The 21,450-nt window shown below is 33.9% G+C and overlaps 2 protein-coding genes across 3 annotated transcripts; both read right to left on the reverse strand.

The window, feature by feature from the left end:
• Positions 1–581: 581 nt before the first annotated feature.
• LOC132059947 (uncharacterized) lies at positions 582–6,774 on the reverse strand. Of its 2 annotated transcripts, XR_009415828.1 has the most exons (3): positions 6,600–6,774; positions 1,377–3,438; positions 582–1,037 (listed from the first exon to the last, which is right to left on the reverse strand). XR_009415828.1 is itself a non-coding variant. In XM_059452795.1 (2 exons), exon 2 carries the CDS (start codon positions 3,153–3,155, stop codon positions 1,428–1,430), a length of 1,728 nt encoding a protein of 575 aa, XP_059308778.1. In that variant the 5' UTR covers positions 3,156–3,438; positions 6,600–6,774; the 3' UTR covers positions 1,116–1,427. The 2 variants fall into 2 exon arrangements, 1 of the variants encoding a protein (XP_059308778.1); XM_059452795.1 differs by lacking the exon at positions 582–1,037 and having other exon boundaries at positions 1,116–3,438.
• A 6,225-nt stretch (positions 6,775–12,999) lies between these two features.
• Positions 13,000–20,913, reverse strand: LOC132059959 (cation/H(+) antiporter 18-like). The gene is made up of 5 exons (XM_059452806.1): positions 20,642–20,913; positions 18,558–18,779; positions 16,431–16,884; positions 15,758–16,305; positions 13,000–15,664 (listed from the first exon to the last, which is right to left on the reverse strand). Exons 2-5 carry the CDS (start codon positions 18,750–18,752, stop codon positions 14,450–14,452), a joined length of 2,412 nt encoding a protein of 803 aa, XP_059308789.1. The 5' UTR covers positions 18,753–18,779; positions 20,642–20,913; the 3' UTR covers positions 13,000–14,449.
• Between the last annotated feature and the right edge of the window lie 537 nt (positions 20,914–21,450).

A 21,450-nucleotide genomic window follows, 5' to 3' on the forward strand; every position in this document is an offset into this window, starting at 1 on the left:
AATTAGTTGTTCTAAACGAGTGTTATGGCACTAAAGCAATAATAAAAAAGGAAAAGAAAAATAACGCCATAACTACAAAGAGAAGAAAAGGAAGACATGAGGTATCAGAATCAGTTAGCGTACATCTCAATTATTAGATTGAGTACCGATTATCTCTCATCAGTGCAGATATCGAGAAACTCTGTCCTCTAAAATTTAGGCAAACATTTGAACACTGGCCATTAAACTTGTCCGCTCCATTTGACCACTAACTTTCTTCGTCAAAATAATAATCTTATATTTATTTCTTAGTATAGTAAGAAGAATCCACATGTAACCTTTCTCCTTTTTCAATAAAATTTTCAGACTTATTATCCACCGAATTTCAAATCGTGATTTTAGGAGATTTTTCAGTTATATAAAAAAAAAACAGTGAAATCGGGCGCGACAGAACCCAACAAAATATGATGAAGGTAGAGATTTACAGTGTGTATATTTTATACTATCATGTTAGATTGGCCTACAACATGAAGTAACTTCTCATAATGAAACTCTTCATAACAAGCCTTATATGATAAGTTGAAAAATAAAATAGCAACAACTTGCCATAACTAGTTATATTGAACAGGTTGTGTAAAAGTTCTTTACACCGTCAATACATATAAATTAAAAATCCTCTGAAAGTAAAAGAAAATTAAGGTATTGGCAATATATGAAAACAAGAATTACCTATGAAATTCGTACCCAATATTTTGCTAAATAACACATCCGTTGCTACAATAGGATTAGCGACAAGTGTTTGTTGTTTAGTGACAGAAGTTGTCCATCACTATTTCCTGTTTTTTGGAGTGGTAAGTACAACATATTGATGAGAAAGTCTTCTAGTAATTTAACCACTTGCCAGGAACATATATGAATTATCACAGCACTGCTTAGCTAAACCTCTTTGAGGCTATTAGAACCTATTTTGCTCGGACTCTCCCAAGTTGCCGCACTTGTGTCGGATCCTTAAAAAATGCACTACTTATGGAGGATCCGACAGGCATCCGTTGGAATTTCTGAAGAGTCAAAGCGACATATATCAAAACCTTAACATTACAAGTATAGAATAATGGCAATGTTATCAAACTTAAAACTTGGGGATAAAAAGCATGTTATAGAAACGTCATTATCCTGAGTTACCCATGCTATTCCAAAATATTTACAAGACCAAAGCTACAAGAAAAAGCTATGTACATTATTACCACTATACATATAACAGTAACAAGTTCGAGTCGAAACCGACTACATAAATGAAAGAGAACAGCTTCTCAATCACCATAATAGTGAACAAGCTAGATAACAAAAATGACACAAACGTTGCAGAAATTCTAAGTATTTCAATCGAAATGAAATACCTCACGTCCAGTTCTTTGGAGTTACAAAACATTTGCCTGGCTGGGATGTAGTCACTGTGCCGTGCTGCTATTTAATGTATGGCCAGAACCACCAGCCAACATTGCCATCAAACCTCCTCCGTGCACTCTTCCTTCGGAAACTGCTGATGAGCTTCCACGTACGGGCATATTCGCTTGGTTGAATCCAAAATATTTCCAACCGATAGATGTCAAAATGTTAGTATACATGTCCTCTGCATTGACAATCTCCTTCATCTTCCTGGGATTTTGGGGTGTTGAATCCAAGATCACAGCCCCTAGAGTGCCAACACCATGAACACGTTTGTCTGAGTTACAAGGAATATCATTTTGGCTGAATTCGGAACCAGGTGGACCCCACGAACATCTCTTTCCGCTACCATGGGCCTTGCAGAAATCAGTGCTTCCCTGAGCACTTTTTCCACAGCCTTGGAACTTGCATCTTTTACCACCACCATGGCGCACACAAAAATCTGTCCGGCCCCTAGCACTCTTGGAACACTCTGGTACAGCACATCTCTTACCGCCACCATGTGCCACACAGAAGAGGGTCCCGCCGTGCACGCTCTTGGGGCAAACCCCACCACCTCCTTTGAACGAACATCTTTTCCCCCCACCATGGCCCTTACAGAAAGGCGTACTTCCCTCCGCGCCCTTATTGCACCCTTCGAACGTGCAACGTTTCCCACCACCGTGAGCCTTGCAAAACACGGTGCTTCCTTGAGCCCCTTTAGGGCACTGCGGGTACTGACACCGCCGGCCACCTCCATGTGAAATGCAAAGGCCAGAGCCTTCAGCACTTCTCGTGCAGTTTTCTTCCTGACACCGCCGGCCCCCGCCATGTCTAATGCATAACCCTGACTTCCCTCTGGCAGCACGGGTGCAGCCGCCTTCGTGACTGCAACGTCGTCCACCCCCATGTGCAATGCAGAAATCGGTCCGTCCTTCTGCACTCTTAGTACACCCTAGGAACTCACACCTGCGGCCCCCGCCATGGGCTTTGCAGAAGGCGGTTCGACCTTCGGCTCCTTTATGGCAGTCCGGTTTCTGACACCTACGGCCTCCACCATGAGCAATGCAAAAACCGGAAGCACCTCTTGCTCCTTTAACACATCCCTTGAACTGACACTGTTTGATACAGCAGCTCCGTTGCTGCTGCTTTGTCGACCCCGAAGTACAACTGACTGGGCTTTTTGAAGATGGCTCAACTTCTTTTATCGCCTGCTTCGAGCAGTAACTAGACCCTTTGTGCTGTGGCACATGTAAGGGATGAAAATCGCTACCAATCTTCCAATGAGAATCGGTTGATACTTCATCAGTCTGAAAAGCTCCAAGAAAACCATGTGGGACCTTCACGATACTTTGTGGTGAAGTGGAGGTCAGATGCAAAGTAGTAACATCAGATTCAGCAGCACTACTGGAAAGACTAAGTTCCAGATCAATTGCAGGCCCCGCATCAAGTACTTTTGGATCGGAGGTAGTCAAACTTTTTGGCCTTGGTGTCTTCTCATTAGCAAGATAAAGACCAAAGTCCACTTCCAGGTCCATCGACGACTCATCACTTTCTTTCGCTGGAGATATTGAGGTGCATACAATGCCTGAACTCCGTTTACTTTCTGAAGGACTTGATGAATGGCCTAAGCTTAGACACAAAGATGAATCAATTTGCTGATCAATAGATTCACGAATCACGTTCCAATTTTGTTTTATTTCCTTTGTGGCAGGGATTAAAGGCATTAAATAGTGGAATCTGGGATCCATGATTATTTTTTTCAATAGCTAGGATGTAAGACTCCTATTGAACCAAATCTCGATTACAAAAGAACAGCCGGCCTGACTTCCGGAGCTAAAAATTAGTTAGTGGCTAAACTAGGATTATATGTGTTCAAAAAGAGCTTTTCAGAACCTCCGCTTACGAATCCTGAAGTATCCTTTCTATCCATTAGATATCGAACCTGACTCCAAGTGTTGTAATCAGCACCAATGGAGTAAAACTTTGTGCTGAGTCAATACTTTCAGTGTCGGGTCATGATAAATAATCATCCTGTGACACATTGAATAACGTTAAAAATGCAGATTTAAGGACCGTCACCCACCGCATAGAACACACAAGATCAAGATAATATGAAAAAGAAATTATTTAGCAGATATAAACCAGAATGACAAGATCATTTATAAGTGGAACAGAGTATGTTGTTCGGGAAAATTACATACAAAAATTTGACTTAGACAATTTATTAGAAGAAATTGTCAAACATCTTCACATAAATTGAGACGCAGGGAGTATCTTCTTTTTCCTTGATAATTAAAACTTAGACAATTTATTAGAAGAAAAATTGCAACATGAGGATAAATATTTGAAGAGAAGACCCAAGTTCATAAAGATGTTTAAAACAGTGAATCGAGGATTAATTGTTTAAACAAACTAGCTCCCAATCAGAGTTCAAGATTCCAAATTTAACCACAATTCTAACATTTACTTTCTAATAAAAACAGATCTGAGAGTACAAAATGTTGAAACAAGCAATCATATCTCTGAAAAATTGTTGCAAAAAATCAAATAGACAGAATAGAACTTGAACTGGAAATTAAGCGACATAAGGATAAAGATTTGAAGGCCCAAGCTAGAGTTTGGCCATACATTTTGGATCAGATTTTGAAAATTTATCTTTCAAATATCTATTTGGCCATGATATTTGATCAGATTTTGAAACCTTATCTTCAAAATATTTTCAAGTTCCGAAAAACTGGCTCGGACCAGTTTTTGGGAGAAATTTCACTTCCACTCACAAAACTTCAAATTTTTTCCATGTAAAATGCATGTCCAAACACGACTTCAAGTTCCAAAAAACACAACTTCAAAAACTCAAATTCAAGTTTCAACTTCAAAATCTACTGCCAAACGGGAAAGTTAACAGCAACTTGATGAAAAATTGCTAGATATACTAGCTAGTAACCATATGCTCAAAGTTCAAGGTTACAGATTTCAGCTAAAAATCCCAGCCTTTTTCTTTCTTCAACTAGGAAAAAAAAAAACTTGCGAGTACATAGCTCAATTAGGATGATGATTTGAAGACCCAACTTCTAAAAATGTCCAAATCCAACTAAAAACAATCAATGAAGAAAAATTGCTAAGACATTCTAGCTAGTAACCATATTCTCATTTCAGCTAAAAATCCCACCTTTTTCTTTCTTGGAAAAAAAAAAAAAAAAAAAAAGAACTTGCAAGTACATATAGCTCAATCAAGATGATGAATTGAAAACCCAAGTCTAAAAAAATTCCAAAACCAGTAAAAGTAAGCAAATTGATGAAAAGTTGCAAAAAATACTAGTAGCTAATAACCATATTCTCAAAGTTCAAGATTATAGATTTCAGCTAAAAATCTCACCTATTTCTTTCTTGAAAAAACTTACAAACATGACTCAATTGGCTGACACCAAATAGTTACTGGTTAAAGAAAAATCTCACCATTTTCTTTCTTAACAAACAAACAAACAAAAAAAATTACAAACATGGCTCAATTAGCTGACACCAAATAGTTACTGGTTGTAGAAAAATCTCACCTTTTTATTTCTTTAAAAAAATTACAAACATGGTTCAATTAGGTGACACCAAATAGTTACTGGTTGAAGAAAAATCTCAGCTTTTTCTTTCTTTAAAAAAAAAAAAAATATATATATATACAAACATGGCTCAATTAGCTGACACCAAATAGTTACTGATTAAAGAAAAATCTCACCTTTTTATTTCTTTAAAAAAAATTACAAACATGGCTCAATTAGGTGACACCAAATAGTTACTGGTTGAAGAAAAATCTCAGCTTTTTCTTTCTTTAACAAAAAAAAAAAAAAAAAAAAACATACAAACATGGCTCAATTAGCTGACACCAAATAGTTACTGATTAAAGAAAAATCTCACCTTCTTATTTCTTACTAAAAAAATTACAAACATGGCTCAATTAGGTGACACCAAATAGTTACTGGTTGAAGAAAAATCTCATCTTTTGATTTCTTTAAAAAAAATTACAAACATAGCTCAATTAGCTTACCCCAACAATTTTCAAATTGAAGGTAGGTAGATTAATTGGCATGGCTCAAATAAAGAAATTATTCAATAATCAAACCAATCAAAAGAATACAACAGCAACAAAAAAAAAAACTGGGACAACATTTTGCCAAAAATTAAACAGAGATAACAAAAACTTGAAAGTGAGAGTATAGATAGTACAAAAAAAAAAAAAACCTTTACAAGAGGGGAATGAATTTATTTATTTATTTATTTTTGATAAATTTTCCAGATGGGAATTCTATTAAAAATCTCACCTTTTTCTTTCTTAAAAAAAATAAAAAAATAAAAAACCTTACAAACATGGCTCAATTAGCTGACCCCAACTAGTTTCAAATTGAAGGGGAATCTTTTTCTTATGTAACTGATTTTTTATTTTTATTTTTTTTGATAAATTTTCCAGACGGGAATTCTGCTAAAAATCTCACTTTTTTCTCTATAAAAAAAATTAAAAAAAAAAAAAAAAAACCATACAAACATGGCTCAATTAGCTGACCTCAACTAGTTTCAAATTGAAGGGGAATGTTTTTCTTATATAACTGATTTTTTTTGATAAATTTTCCAGATGGGAATTCTGCTAAAAATCTCACCTTTTTCTCTCTTAAAACAAAAACAAAAAAAAATTACAAACATGGCTCAATGAGATGACCCCAACTAGTTTCAAATTGAAGGGGAATCTTTTTCTTATATAACTGATTTTTTTTTATTTTTTTGATAAATTTTCCAGATGGGAATTCTGCTAAAAATCTCACCTTTTTCTTTCTTGAAAAAAAAAAAAACCTACAAACATGGCTCAATTAGCTGACCCCAACTAGTTTCAAATTGAAGGGGAATCTTTTTCTTATATAACTGATTTTTTTGATAAATTTTCCAGATGGGAATTCTGCTAAAAATCTCACCTTTCTCTCTTAAAAAAAAAAAAAAAAAAAAAAAAAAAAAACATACAAACATGGCTCAGTAGCTGACCCCTACTAGTTTCAAATTCAGGTAGGTAGATTAATTGGCGTGGCTCAAATGAACAAGTTATTCAATAAGCAGTCTTAGGACCAATCAAGAAGAATACAAGAAATCAAAATTCAAAATCTAGGACAAAAATTAAACAGAAACTTGAAAATGAAATGATAGATTCAAGAAAGTACCTTTCCAACAGGGTCTTGTTCTCTTTTTTTTTTTTTGTTTTGATAAGTAATTTTTTTTTGATAATTTTTTCTATGTGGGGTTTGTGTTAAAACTCCAGAAAGTATATGTATAGTGAGATTGAAAGAAAAAGGAATTAAGGCTTTGGTGATTTAAGGGAGAGACAAAGAAAATGAGCACATCATGAGGACACTAGGTATATATACATTTAATTATGCATGTAAGTACTGTTTCTGGCGTGTACGTATAAAGTACCTTGTCATTAGGATCCAAATGATGACCAATGGATTACTAACACGAAGTTTGAGAAAGAAAGAAAAAGTCTAATATATCGATAACTCCTTAAATTTATCAGTATATTTTATTAACATAACACACGGGTCGATATGTTTACTTGACATTGACTGACAACTAAATATTTCAACTTTGAGAATGCACATCTAAATACCTCAATTTGTCTTCACTGTGTCTCGTGGACACTCGATGCTGACGTGAGACATAAACTTTGGAGGTGTCTAGATGATCATCTAATTAGTTGGAGTGGAGACGAGTTGAGGTGTCTACATGACCATTATGTAAGTTGGAGTGTTCAACCAGCAGTACTATAGGCCAAATATAAGTGTCTATCTATGTATTCTGCCTATTATATTTAGATATTCGAATTACGTGTTGTTTTAATTGATCACTGTACACATGACAAAGTGTTTTTGTTAGACATTTCCGACTCAAATTTTGAAAATTTTTATGCGAGTTTTCTCAAATGTCCATTACATAGATAAGTTAACTACTTAAAATAGGAAATGTCCTTTAATAGTGCATATTAGCCTCAATAAATCATAAAACCGCATGTCTGTTTCAATTGAAGCTGATGTGTTTAACTAAAGGGGCTGACTTATATTTGCAATGGAAATTTCTACATCTATTAGTAATCCCGCATCATGAAATTCCATTAATTTTATTTAGCAGGAAAGATTCTTTTCTGTCACGAGTTTTATATCTACCTCCGGAGATCATCTAGGTCGATCTACTACAACAACATATCTAGTGAAGTTCAATAAGTAAGGTCTGAATAGGATAGAGTGTATGCAAACCTTATCCCTACCTTGACGTCTAGGTAAATCTACATGAATTTAATTTTTTGTTTATACATTAGAATACATAGAGTATTTAGTATGCCATTATCATAAAAAAATATTTGATTAAGTTATCGTTATCTAATCTTTAAAAGGGTATTTTGTATGATTATATGCCAAGAGGCAAGGGTGATGTTGAAAAAAATAGTGTCTTCTTTTATTTTTTTACTTGGGTCGATTTTAAGTGGACATCTATCTAAAGTGCAATAGAAGTCATCAGCCTAGGTTATGAGCCTTCTTGGTCGTCCATTAATATCGTATAAGTAAGCGTTTCTTGTTTTCCTAAAATAATAAATATTTTAAATCATTTTTTTGTGTGGCTAAAGTAGAGATAAAATGCACGGGAGAAAATAGTACAGTATAAATCTATCTAGATTCATTTGAAATTATATTAATTTATCTTAGTTTGAAGTAAAATTATATAAGTCTTTTTTTTTTTTTTTCACCTATGCATTGAGACCCCGATTAACCCTGATTATTATTGCCTTATGCATTTAAAAACAACACTCTCTAACGGAATCTTTTCCACAACCATAACAACAATTGTTACCGATAATTGTATAATGATTAAATGGTACTAGTAAAAAAAATTTAGTGAAGAGCTTCGAACTTTCAATCAAGAAAATGGTTTGGCATTGGCTACTTTCCTTTTGAAGAGTGGAAAGGTCAAGTGGACTTTTACTATGAAGACAAAAGACACCTGTGAAACACATATTTGACAAATTATATATTCACACATTACAATCACAACGTGTCCACCTCATCGATTAGGTTACAGGGAGCGAAAAACATTCGTTCATCCTCATTTAGAGATCTTGAATTTGAACTTTAAGTATAAAATTATCTTTGTAGCAAGTGTTTTACCTTCAATATAGAATTTAGGTGCAAACTTGCACTTATAGCCTGTTCAGTCAAATTTCTAGAAAGCAAAAGTGCTTTTTTTCTTTTTAAATAGTGTTTGTTTTACAAAATTGAGGAGACTAATTAAACTTTTATAGGAATATAAGTGTTTTTTAGGAATAAGAAACTATATTTTAGAAACTAAAAATAATACTCCCTCTGTTTCAATTTATGTGAACCTATTTTCTTTTTAGTCCGTGCCAAAATGAATGATCTCTTTCCTAATTTAGAAACAAATTCACTTTATGAAATAATTTACAGCCACACAAATATTCAAGACTTATTTTGAACCACAAGTTTCAAAAGTATTCATTCTTTCTTAAATGTCGTGTCCATTCAAATGGACTCACATAAATTGAAACGGAGGGAGTAGTTTTTATGCAAAAATACTTTTAGAATTTTGGCCTAAGACGAATTACTGCTCTAATATTGACAAAAGTGTTGTTTCACTTGATTAATCAAACACAAACCGTGTGCTTCTGATATAAAACATTTTTCAAAATAAACAAACAAATTATTAATCGAATCTCATTGTGAATATGAAATACCAGGAAAAAACACTTGTCACCTTTATCACTTAATGTTTTCTTCATTGAAAAGTTGGCAGCGGCTCGACACCGTTCGTGGTGCCTCTGCTTTATGGACCCCTATACTTATAGCCGCATCCTTTGATTTTTATTTTATTTTTTATTTGGTGGTGTTTAATATGAAGCACGATTAAATTTAAATTTATGCTACAAAAATTATATTGGATATAAAATACTTTTTAATAAAAGTGATTTATATTCAGAACTTAAACTTGAGATTTTCGGTTGTCGAGTTTATTTTTTATTAAGTTAATACCTAATAATTTTCCTAGATTAGTCACGCTTTGCAACATTAATACTTAAATTATGGTGTGCATCAAACTACGAGATATTTTAATTAAAAATTTCATGCAGCATCAAGTGACATGAAAAATGGCTTCACCCTTTTTTATAGCGTGTAGGAGCTAAATATTAGGTCAAAAGAAATATGTATGTGGCCTTTTTATGTTTTTGTTTTAAATTAATTATTATTATCTTTATATATTTATTATCCCTTATTCTTTAATGATAATTATATTTCAGGATTGTGAAGAATAAAATATTACAGTGCAACATTTAACTACCAATCGGATTATAATGCTATATGATTGAATGATTGATGTGAGGTGAGGTGAACAATCACGGTAATATTATCCTCTTCTTTTGTTTTGCTTAGTCTTCTAATCTGACATGTGTGTGCATTAATAAAAGCAACTTGTCACAAGTAGGAATATTTAAGTACGTGGCATCTGACAGTATGACTGCTCTTTTTTCCAATTAAAGCATGAAAATATCTGAAATGGCCGTGACACCCACTGAAATGTATGCATTATGAAAGAGAGACTAAAGGAATAGAGATCAATAGACAGTGATTGGATAGAGGAAGGAGGAAAAGTTGTAGAACATGATAGAAAGTGAACATGTGGCCTATTTTTATTCACGAAAGCAGAGCAAAATTACTTTTTTACTCTTGGTCGAGACTTAAGCCTTTTCCAATATATAGTAATATTATAATTCATATAAGAACTGCGGTAGCTAGGATAGTCGGAATTCCCCTGTTCTTAACCAAACACTTCAATTTTTTAGTCATAAGAGTAGAGAACATGTTGGTAGCACTTCATTCCCTCGGTACGTTTATCCGGTATGAATCTAAATTATTTGAGATCAGGAACTTCAAATCCTACCTTCCGAACTAAAAGGAAGATAAGATGCCACAAAAATATTCAAAGAGTCATCACGTATTGTCAGAGATTCACTGATTTTCAACAATTGTTTTTGAAGAGTACTATTAGGCAGTAATGTAGGGTAAGGCTGCGTACAATAGACCCCCGTGGCCCTGTCTTTCCCCAGACTCGCATAGCGAGAGCTTACTGCACCGGGCTGCCCTGCCCTAGTAACATTTCCGATGCCTTCTCCGTCAGAAATCCCTTACCGACAAGCTGAATTTCGATAAAATATTCGTCAGAGATTAACAATTTTCTGATGGTGCTCCTTTTTCTTCATCCCTAATTGACGAGTCAAATTCTAATAGAATATGCGTCGGATATTAGCAATTCTTGGTTGTGCATCCTTTTCCTAATCTTTATTAGGAAATTTGAAAAGTGAGTAGCTTTCACAAACCAAAAAGAGGTATGGAGAGAACATGGAAAAAAAGGATACCCCTTAGAAAAAGTGTGGTGCTTGCTTTGATATGTCAAAATCTAGATAAGAAAAAATCAATCTTTACAGGATCAAGATTGTGCTTTCATTATCTTTTTGTTTCTCTATTTTTGTAAAATCATGAAACAAAAAAAGATGAACCCTTGAGTTTATTCTTTTGTTCCTTCAATCTATTAACCACTCGATGTTGGCACATTTATGCAGTATTATTTTCTTTCGATGACCATGGTATACTTTTCTTTTTACGTAATGGTGGTGTTTAAGATAATTTATGTGTATTTCGATTATATTATTGAGGACATGATATTTTTAACTAATATAGATATTAGATAACTCGTATATTTTTGGATTAAGAATCCACCCATAAGGAATGATTTATCAGTCTATTAGGATAAATATAATAATTTTAATAGTTACTGTTAATTCTGATTTTTTCCTATCAAAAAGTACACTTATAGTGCACGATTAATTCAGTAAAGAGACAATGTTTTGCCACACGCACTCTTCTTTTCGGCATACAAGTCACGATTTAGGTTGTGGCATAGTGGGTTCGTCTGATATATCGTGGCAATCGCCACCGACCTAATAACTCCAACCACGGTGTTTACGTACCATCGGTCTTCTACTTTCACTTTAAAGAGATTTCCATAAATTCTCAGTATTTATGCGCGTTATATAAATAGATTTATATATTCCTACACGAATCTAAGCCTACAATCAAATGAAAAAAAATCATCTTATATTATCTTCCGTAGAAATTTGAACTCTGATTTATCATGATTTTTATTTTACTTAATTGGCCGCTAGACAACTTTCTTAGATGCATGGTCATCCTCATACTTTTCACACGAAACAAAAATATCAAAGATTTTAGGTAAAGAACCGGTCCATAGTTCCTTTATTTCGAAAACATACCTTTATTTCGAAAACATAATATCCTATAGCATAATTACTTATATGAGTAATTTGATAGTGTATATATTTACGCTATTAATGTAATTCAAGTATAACTTAAATTCATTAGTTTATGTTGTTGTGCTTACTTTTTCTTTTTTAGAGTATCCATTTTTGTCTCTATTTTTATGCACTATCTTTCTTCCAATCCTAGGATGATAATGGAAAGTTTTTTTGTGCTTCTTTATATACTGTATATCATTTTTTGTGGGGTTTCCACACTTCTAAAAAGAATATGGATTTTCAAGAATATGCCATCTAAATATTCCTTGCTATGACGCACATGTCAATTGTCAAATATTAAAATTAACTTCCAAGTTGCCACATTTCATTATTATTTAAACACTTTATTCCTATTCTTTTCTTACTAGACATTGTTTGATGGATTACATTTCAATTTGTCGCGTACAATGAAAATGACCTTCTTTCTATCTTTTAATTATTAGAAAAGTAACGTGGATGGCCACCACTAAATAATGTGCTTATAATACAGATTCTTGTCTGTGCAAACATGTATTTCCTCTATCCCAATTTATGCAATGTTTATTAAAAATTAAACCTTGTGTTGGAAGAAGCAAAGGTTTTTTTATTTTTATTTGTGTCATAAATGAATTTTCATTTATTTGTTTTTTTTGTTCGCACCATCTAAAAATGTATCGATTATCTTGTTCATCTTGGGAGTAGTAGAGATGGAGCAAGAATTTAAAGCTTATGAGTTTAGTCCTTTTAAATTATTGGGATCTTAATTAACAATTTGTACGTATTCAATGGATTTCTTAAGATAAATACAATGTTTAGACCAAAATTAGTAGGTTCGGCCAAACCCGTAACTCATACTCTAAATTATTGAATGCTCCGCCCTTTGAGCGACATAAAAGACGATTTTATTCTAAAAGACTAATTGTATGAATTCTTTTCCTTTCAACTTACATTATGTGTTATTTATTGTTGATAATTTGTTTTTGTTACTGCTGTTTTACTAGAATAATAAGTAGTTTAGTTGTTGAAGGAGTCTTTATTTATATTTGAATTTAGTTAGATAAGTTTTTAGTTGAGATAATTTAGGACTTCAAATTTTATTCTGTGGATTCTGCAAATTTTTTGTTTCCATGTTGGCTATTTAAAGCCCTCCATCCTTAATAAAATTATTGAGATACATTTTCAATCAATAATTTCAACCCCCTTTTTGTTGCACCATCTTTTAAAAAATCAACAGTGGTATCAAGAGCCTCATTGATCTTACAGGATCTGTGTTCATCTAAATAACCATTTTCAAAAACTATTTTCAACCCATTTTTAATCCTTGCTTATTTTCAACAAGCAGGACTATTTTTCAAGCAATACTGATTTTTAAGCAATATCAGTTTTAACCTATTTTCAAACATGGCAAGCAGCAACCTCTCTTTGAATGCCCCAAAAACTTTCACCGGCGAAAACTACCAGATATGATTTATGGAATGCTATAATGGAAGAACGTTACTTGCAAACACTCCCTGCAAATCCTATTAAAACACTTTCCAAAGAGCTTTCAGACGAGAAAAAATTATTGAAAATGCCTTTTATGCACCAAACCAAGAGAAGAAAGAGGGAAAAAAAAAAAAAAAAAGAGAAGAAGGGAGAGTCGTGGTAAAAAAGTGTGCAAATTCAAAAACACTCTAAAGAATTCAGTACCAACAAAAGCAGAAATTGAAGGGAGCAATTTTTTGATTCTTTGTAACTAAAATAAAGGAGGAGTGTTGAATATTTGCTTTTGTTACTGTTGATTTACTAGAATAATAAGTAGTTTAGTTGTCGGAGGAGTCTTTATTTATATTTGAACTTAGTTAGATAAGTTTTTAGTTGAGATAATTTAGGACTTTAAATTTTATTCTATAGATATTCTGCAGATTTTTTGTTTCCATGTTGGCTATTTAAAGCCCTCCATCCTTAATAAAATTATTGAGAGACATTTTCAATCAATAATTTCACCCCTTTTTGGTGCACCATCTTTAAAAAACCAACATTTATTCTACATGATAATTCGACATAGCTATCTGATAAACAATAAAAGAAAATTTACTCCAAATGTTATTTTGATACCAGAGTAGTTGGTCAGAAGAGGTGATACTATTATATCAATTATTCTTGGATGAAATATATAATGCAATCAAAGGCTACATTGTTAAGTAAAAGATAACTGTGACAATTATGAAATCAAGAAATTTAGGATAATGGATACACTTGTGATCCTTCAAAGCTATGTTGCTCTAACTCTTTAAAAATATCGTCGGTACGTGTCGGACCCTTTAAAAGCACCACATCTTTTAAAGATCCGATACAGATGCGGAAACATTTTCGGAGATTCCGAGCAGTATAGAAGCTTGGAGATTTTGCAGCTCTAATTACAAACACAAAGGCAGAAGGAAAAGCAAGGGAAATGAACTAACTCTAACATTCCCTTAGCTATCTGTTAATGTACAAACTAATTGTGACTACTTCTTTTTCCTATTTTTCGTGTTACTTCCTGTCACACATTAGGAGGATCAACAGTGTTCTCACTTACTATCTACACAACTCGAACATTTGAACCTACCTAGGATGATCAACAGTGTTCTTACTTACTATCTACACAACTCGAACATTTGGACCTACCTAGTACTTTCAGTTTGAATCATTATCGCCTTCCGTTAACTCGTCATCCTTCAACGAATTGATTGAATCTTGAGATAACTCGCTTCGATACTGTTGCACCACCAAAACCGACGCTGTAGTTGAAAATTCGGGACAAGTTAGCAAGTTACCTAAAGGACCTAATTCCGGGCAATCACTCTTTTTATCCAAAGCTGCTACTACTTGACCCTCAGACATTCTTCCTACGAGAAACAAATTGCATCGGTTATATGCACGAATTAATTCTGTAGTCCCTGCTGCATCCTTTACTAACTTCTCTTCGTAGTTGATCGAACCGTTATTGGAAGTTTTGTGTTTTAAGTCGGTAAGCAACTCTTCATCCTTGGATTGACCCTCGTCAGGACTATGAGTTTTGTCCATGTCTAACTTGACACTCCCTCCAACAACCTCGGGGTCCACTAGAAAACGAACCACGAGCAAGTTAATGCCAGGGTGCTCTGCCATACGTGTACCATAAGCAAGTGCTTCGCGATCATCATGGCCCCCGAAGAACAAGACGGTTACTTTAAAATCAACATTGCTAGCAGATACATGAGATGCACCACCGAGTCCTCGGTCTACCAAGATGCCAACTGAACAAGGCGCGTGTTGAAGGACTCTCCGGTTAACGTGCCTAAGATCAGCTCTTGTTGTTTCCAAATGTCCATCGATTCGTTGATGCTTATGGAACGGGAGAATTATCATCGCAACCCTCTTTCTCTCTGCACCAGCGATTATGTCCTCATGCATGCTATTCATCGGAGATATTGCAGTTGTTGGCCGGATGGACACCTTACTAAGATGCTCAAAAGTCTCAAAAGCAACAACAATTTGATTAGAATCTGAAACATCTCCTTTTTTCCAAAAAGGCAGTCCGTTTTTTCTAGCCTTGTGGACCATCAAAATCGCAGAAGATCTTTCAGAAAGTTCCATAAGGTGCATTGCATAGACACGGAGTCCTTCTTTCTTTGCAGTACCACGAGAAGACTCGATGAGATTGATCATCGTGGGAATATTCTTCGTGCTATGGAAACAGGTCAAGATTCGGAGTTGTTTGCTCATGTCTTTCCTCTCAATCATTCTGTTCTTGTACTTGGTTATAGCCAGTTTAGCCGGCTTATAAACTGATACCACTATAGGTGTCGTGATGAACGTCGTGAAGAGGGCCATCAACACCATGATGGCAAACGTTTGATCATTCAGTACCTGCAAGATTGAACATTCGAAACAATGTAAACTTACAAGAACCAAATTTTCAAAATTGATAGTAAAAGTTTAGTCGATGTAAATTAAGCGTACCCCTCTATCTTTTCCGATGTTGAGGACAATGAGCTCCACTAGACCTTTCGTGTTCATCAAAAAACCAAGCGTAACAGCTTCCTGAACGGGCATCTTACACAAGAGTGAGACTAAAATAGTGCCAACGATTTTCCCAAAACACGACGTAAATATGACTAGAACAAGAAGACCCCATGATTGTGCCCCTTGAATAGTAGCTACATTTGTCTTTAATCCACTCGAGACGAAGTACAACGGAAGGAATAGACCGGAAACAAGATCCTCAACTTTTTCCACTAAGGCACCGGAAAATGGTCCTTCCTTAGGTACAAGAACTCCAAGCACGAAAGCCCCGAATAAGGCATGAATACCAATAGTATCAGTAACAAATCCTGCAGCTAACACGGCTCCAAGTGTAGCGCAGACGTACAACTCATCAACCGGCTCACCCTCAGCACAACGTTTAGCCATCCAGTTGAACACCGGAGGGCCAATGACCGTGCAAAGCAGGACGAATCCGGTCCCGCACAAAAGTACCCATAGTGAAATAAGGGGTGAATGACCAGTACCTGAAAGTAGGAGTGACAAAATTAGCTCATGAAAATATGATCCGCTCAAGTTTATAACCCCCTATTTAGCCCAAACATTTTGACCCGCCCGTATTCAGTCCAACCCGCACATTTGACACCCTTACCTGAAAGGGCAATAGCAAGGGCAAGCAGAATCCAAGCAACCACGTCATTAACTGCTGCAGCAGACATGGCCATTCGACCAACATCAGTCGTTAAAAGCTTGAGTTCAGCTAGAATCCGAGCCAAGACGGGGAAGGCAGTGATAGAAAGGGCAACTCCCATGAAGACTAGAAAAGGACCTTGGCTAACTCCCTTGTTAATACTTCCTCTAAGAACAAATGATGTCCCTATTCCTAATGCAAAAGGGAGGCTAATTCCAGCAAGGGCAATACTAAGAGCTTTTTTTCCAGTACGACGAAGAGACCTTGGATCTAACTCGAGCCCAACAAGGAAAAGAAAGAAAAGGAGGCCAAAGTTGGCTAAAGTGTCTAACACTGTGAGGCTCCTTGGTGGAAATATTAAGTCTAGATACTTCTGGTTCCGGCCAAGTGCAGATGGACCGAGTAGAATTCCTCCCTGCCAAAATAGAGATCAATTATAGTCAGACCTTTATATAACTGTCATCCTCTATAACAACATTTCACTATTTCAGTCATGTTTTCTATGGAACCAATCTTTCATATTATGTTTTATTATATGTTTTCTATAACAGCATTTCGCTATAGCAGCCAAAATGTATCCAGATAAATGCCGCAATTATTAAGAGGTTTGATTGTATCAACTATTTGCTGCACTAGCAAGTAATGTTACAGAGCAATGTTTCATAGGGCCATAATAGTGCAATACGTAGATCTTTTTCATGAAATCAAGATCATTAAGAAGAAAATTTTGCAGCTATGTAACTGTAATACTTATCGATATCATGCAAATCAGTATAGTTATATTCGTCACTCAATAAGTTCATTTGAAAAGTTGTAGACACCTTTCTTCCTCAACTTTTGATCAGAAAGGCAGATAGGAACAAGAATCCATCAACAATTAAGTAACTAGTTGTCTATGTAAAATATTTCATATACTTATTTTGTGAAATCCTCATGAATTTGTGCAATTAGTTACAATTTGGACATTATGGTCTCAAAAAGTCTAATCTTATAGAAAACACGTCCCAATTTGTTGGTTTCCAAATTCCACCTGCATGGTTAAGCCCATATCACGATATCAAATCTATATTGCTCGGACTCTAAAAAATGCTTCCACACCCGTATCGAATCCTCCAAAAATACGACACTTTTGGAAGATCCGACACGTTCCCATCTCCATTTTGAATAGTCTGACTGTCTGTGCAACATAGTGTCGAATGCTTATTAGTTAGAGTCAGCACGTCGATTTCTTTAGTGTCGATTTCATCACAGGAACATAATAAAAATCATTATATCACATAGTAATATCTTAGAATCTTTCTCTCTGGCTTTCCCCGCTCTGCTTGCTTAAACAAGTGCAGATAATACTTATAGATGCACATTGAAGACAAAAGGCAGGAACACCTCCACTCCCTTTAACTCGAACTATATATACATAACATATATACTTGAAACGAAGAGTTTAACTTCTATACACAAGCTGTTTTAAACTGCTCATATAAAAGTGAGATTAATAACTTGAAAAATAAGGCAGGTTAAACTTTGAATCATAATCAAAGTTAAAGTTGAGGGGGTACATTTGGACCTTATTCCTGAATAATTTTGATGTATGGAATCCACTTCGTTTAACTCGAACTATATATGCATAACATATCTTAAGTAAAGAACTTAATTTCTATACACTAGCTATTTTATACCGTTCATAAAAAAGTGAGACTAGTATTTGAAAAATAAGACAGGTGAGTTTCTACAACAAGTTAAAGTACACTGATAGTGTAAAAATCATTATATCCTATGAAAAATAGTACTGACAAATGCACGTTGAAGGTGATAAGTATGGAGACGTTCACTCCCTTTGACTCAAATTATATATACATAACATATACTCAAAGCAAAGAGTTTAACTTCTATATACTAACAATTCTAAACCGTTCATAAGAAAGTGAGATTAGTAATCTGTAAAATAAGACAGGTTAATTTCTACAAGTACAACTTAAAGTGCAGTGATAGTGTAAAAAGTTTAACTTCTATATGCTAATTGTATAGGTTACGTTGATTTTTACGACAAGTTAAAGTACATTGATAGTATAAAACGAGAGAAAGACTTACAATAATCTCAGCAATGACGCGGGGCTGTCTTAGAGGACGGAGAAGATAGGCGAGGACTCGAGTGAGTACAAGCACCAAACATATTTGTACAATTGCAAGTGGAAGTGCATAATCCAATGGACTATCCCCTTGGAATACTCCATTTGATGTAGCTTTCATAGGTGTTGGACAATTCATGGTGGTAGTTGAAGCCATGTTTGAGCTTAAAGAAAACAATAAAATCTATGTCATTTTTCAATATCTGCACATTAATCATGTAGAATATAATAAGATTACGTGTTGTCCTTTTTCTTTTTCTGTAATGCTTGACAAATATTGTTACAGTCAGTGTTCCAAGATTTAATCTTTATAGGTCGAAGGTTTTTCATTCAGAAACTAATAAATCTCTCAATGATCTCTACATTAATTCACCTCAGAAAATAGAATAGATAGTAGCATCTTTGTTTATAATAGTGTGAAAATTAGAAATTGGAAAACTACTAATATCCTATATAGATATGTATTAGATAAATTAATCCTATTTAGATCTGTATTAGATAAATTAACACATACCTAATCTTAAACAATTTTGGTTTCCTAGTACAACTTTGAATTATCCTATTTGGATATGTATTGAATAAATTTAGTACCATCTAATCCTAAATAATTTTGGTTTCCTAATACAACTTTACGTTAATCTTTCAACGATAAAGAAAAAATTAGTGGTAAATAATTATGGACTTCTAAAAACTTGGAAAAGGGCAAGAGCAAAAGAGTAACTAATAAATTGATGAAATTATCGTAGCTCTATATTTTTTAAGCAAATTTAATTTACCTGCCAGCACTTAATATTCAGTATTCACGTCAAACCAAGTAATTAAGTTAATCGTAATAGTTAAAATTCAAAATGAAAATATGTATCTTATCCATGCTTAAGTAATTATAAATATGTGATAGTTTTTGAAAATAACTTTATTTTAAAACAAGAACATTTACTCTCTCCCTCCTATTTTATTTTTCCCAAGTTCTATGCTTTTAAACTCTTTTGACTAAGATTTAATTGAATAAAATAAGACCCTAACCATTAAAAAAATAGTCAATATTCCATAAAATATAATTTACTAAGTTACCTCTATTTATTAGATGTTTTTTCAAGAGATTAGCATTATAAAAATGATCTGCCATATTAAAAATATAATATTAAGGATATAGTTGGAAAATAACTTTATTCTTAAAAACCTAAAATGACACTTGTTTTTTTTTTTTTTTTTAACTAAAACGACTGTTAATTTGGGACGAGGAGAATACTATCTTGCATTTGTTGATTTTGGTGTAAATAGGGTGCAAATAAATTTACCTAAATAACTTAAGTCTGCTATTATTATTGAGCAAACCAAAAAAAAAATTTCAAAGCGCACATCTTTTGTATTTCCTAGAAACTAGCTAGCAATGATATTGCTTCTTCTCCGTTTCTTTTAAGTAAAACAACTCAAAACATGGTCTCTTCCATAAAATCTAATAAGGTGATTTAAAATATTAAAATAAACTCACAAAAAAGTTAAGACCACTAGGGACCATTTGGCCATGAGAATTTTTCACTTTTTTCGGAATTTTTTTTTCACTTTATTTAAAAGTCACTATTTGACCGTGAAAATCCAAATACAATTTGAAGTTGTATTTGAAATTTGGAAAAAACATCTAAACTCTGTTTTCACTTTTAGTACATTTAAACAACCAAATATTATTCATAGAAATTATAACCAAACACAACTCCATCTTCAGCTCCAGTTTCAAAAATTCCAAATAAAGTGAAAAATATTTGATTTTCATGGCCAAATGCCTACTTAGTATCTATTATGTGTATAAGTTATAACAAAATGATAAGAAATTCAAACGTCTATTTTCATCATTTTTCACGCATTATTGTAATGAAAGTTTTAACCTTATATATACACTATTTTTTGACAAAGAGGTTATCTTCGACACCCCCCCCCCACCCCCCCAAACCAAAAAATGAAAACTTGCCCTCATTTCCTTCAAGTTTCATAAATATGACAAAACCAGAATCTTTTTTATGTTTAATGCGTTGAGAGAGAGAAAGAAACCTGAATGCTGGAGAGTTTGGAGAAAGTTGAAAATTGGAGAAAAATCTGCACTTCAAAACGATATCTTTCTCTGCAAAATTTTGGAGGACAAATTATTTTGGTAGATGAATTGAGCAGGTTTTTATTATTATAATTATTATTGTGAAGAAGAAGACAAAGAAGAGATAAGAGAGAGAAACTTTTCCAAAGAGTTTGGAACTGATGGCAAAGTAAATTAATTACCAACGACAAAATGAGAAAGAGAAAGTGAGAGAGATATGGGGAATTGTGTGTTTAGGACTGCTATAAACATTAGCCTTCCATTAACTCCTATTTATAGAGCCAAGAAAAAATAAATTGTCATATGCCCATGATGGCCTTTTTTTTTTTTTTAATATTGTATTCAATATTCGGTATCCATTTTAGGGTGTGGTAAAATTATAAGCATAGTAGATTTTGGAATTACCAGTTAAGTTATAGTCTTAGTACCTAAAAGTGCAAGTTACTCACTTTGAATAACTTCAGATATATGATGTCTAAAAATTAGGCGCAAACAAAATGCCTAAAAATATGAAAAATATTCATTCTCAAGGCCGCTTGAAACCTGAAATCTCTAATTAAGTGTAGGAGGATCTTATCCGCCTCACCTCAACCCGTGACCAATTATGACGATCTTTCTCGTGTGTTTGATCAGCAAGATGCTAAATCAAACATATGAGCAAGGCCATCTTAATCGCTAAAAATTGCAGTGAAATGAATATAAATTAAAACTTACTTTTATCTTATATTTGCATCAGTCCATCAATCCAATTATTAAACACGTGTATACG

Source organism: Lycium ferocissimum, chromosome 1, assembly GCF_029784015.1.
Source record: "Lycium ferocissimum isolate CSIRO_LF1 chromosome 1, AGI_CSIRO_Lferr_CH_V1, whole genome shotgun sequence".
In the NCBI taxonomy this organism is placed as follows: domain Eukaryota; kingdom Viridiplantae; phylum Streptophyta; class Magnoliopsida; order Solanales; family Solanaceae; genus Lycium; species Lycium ferocissimum.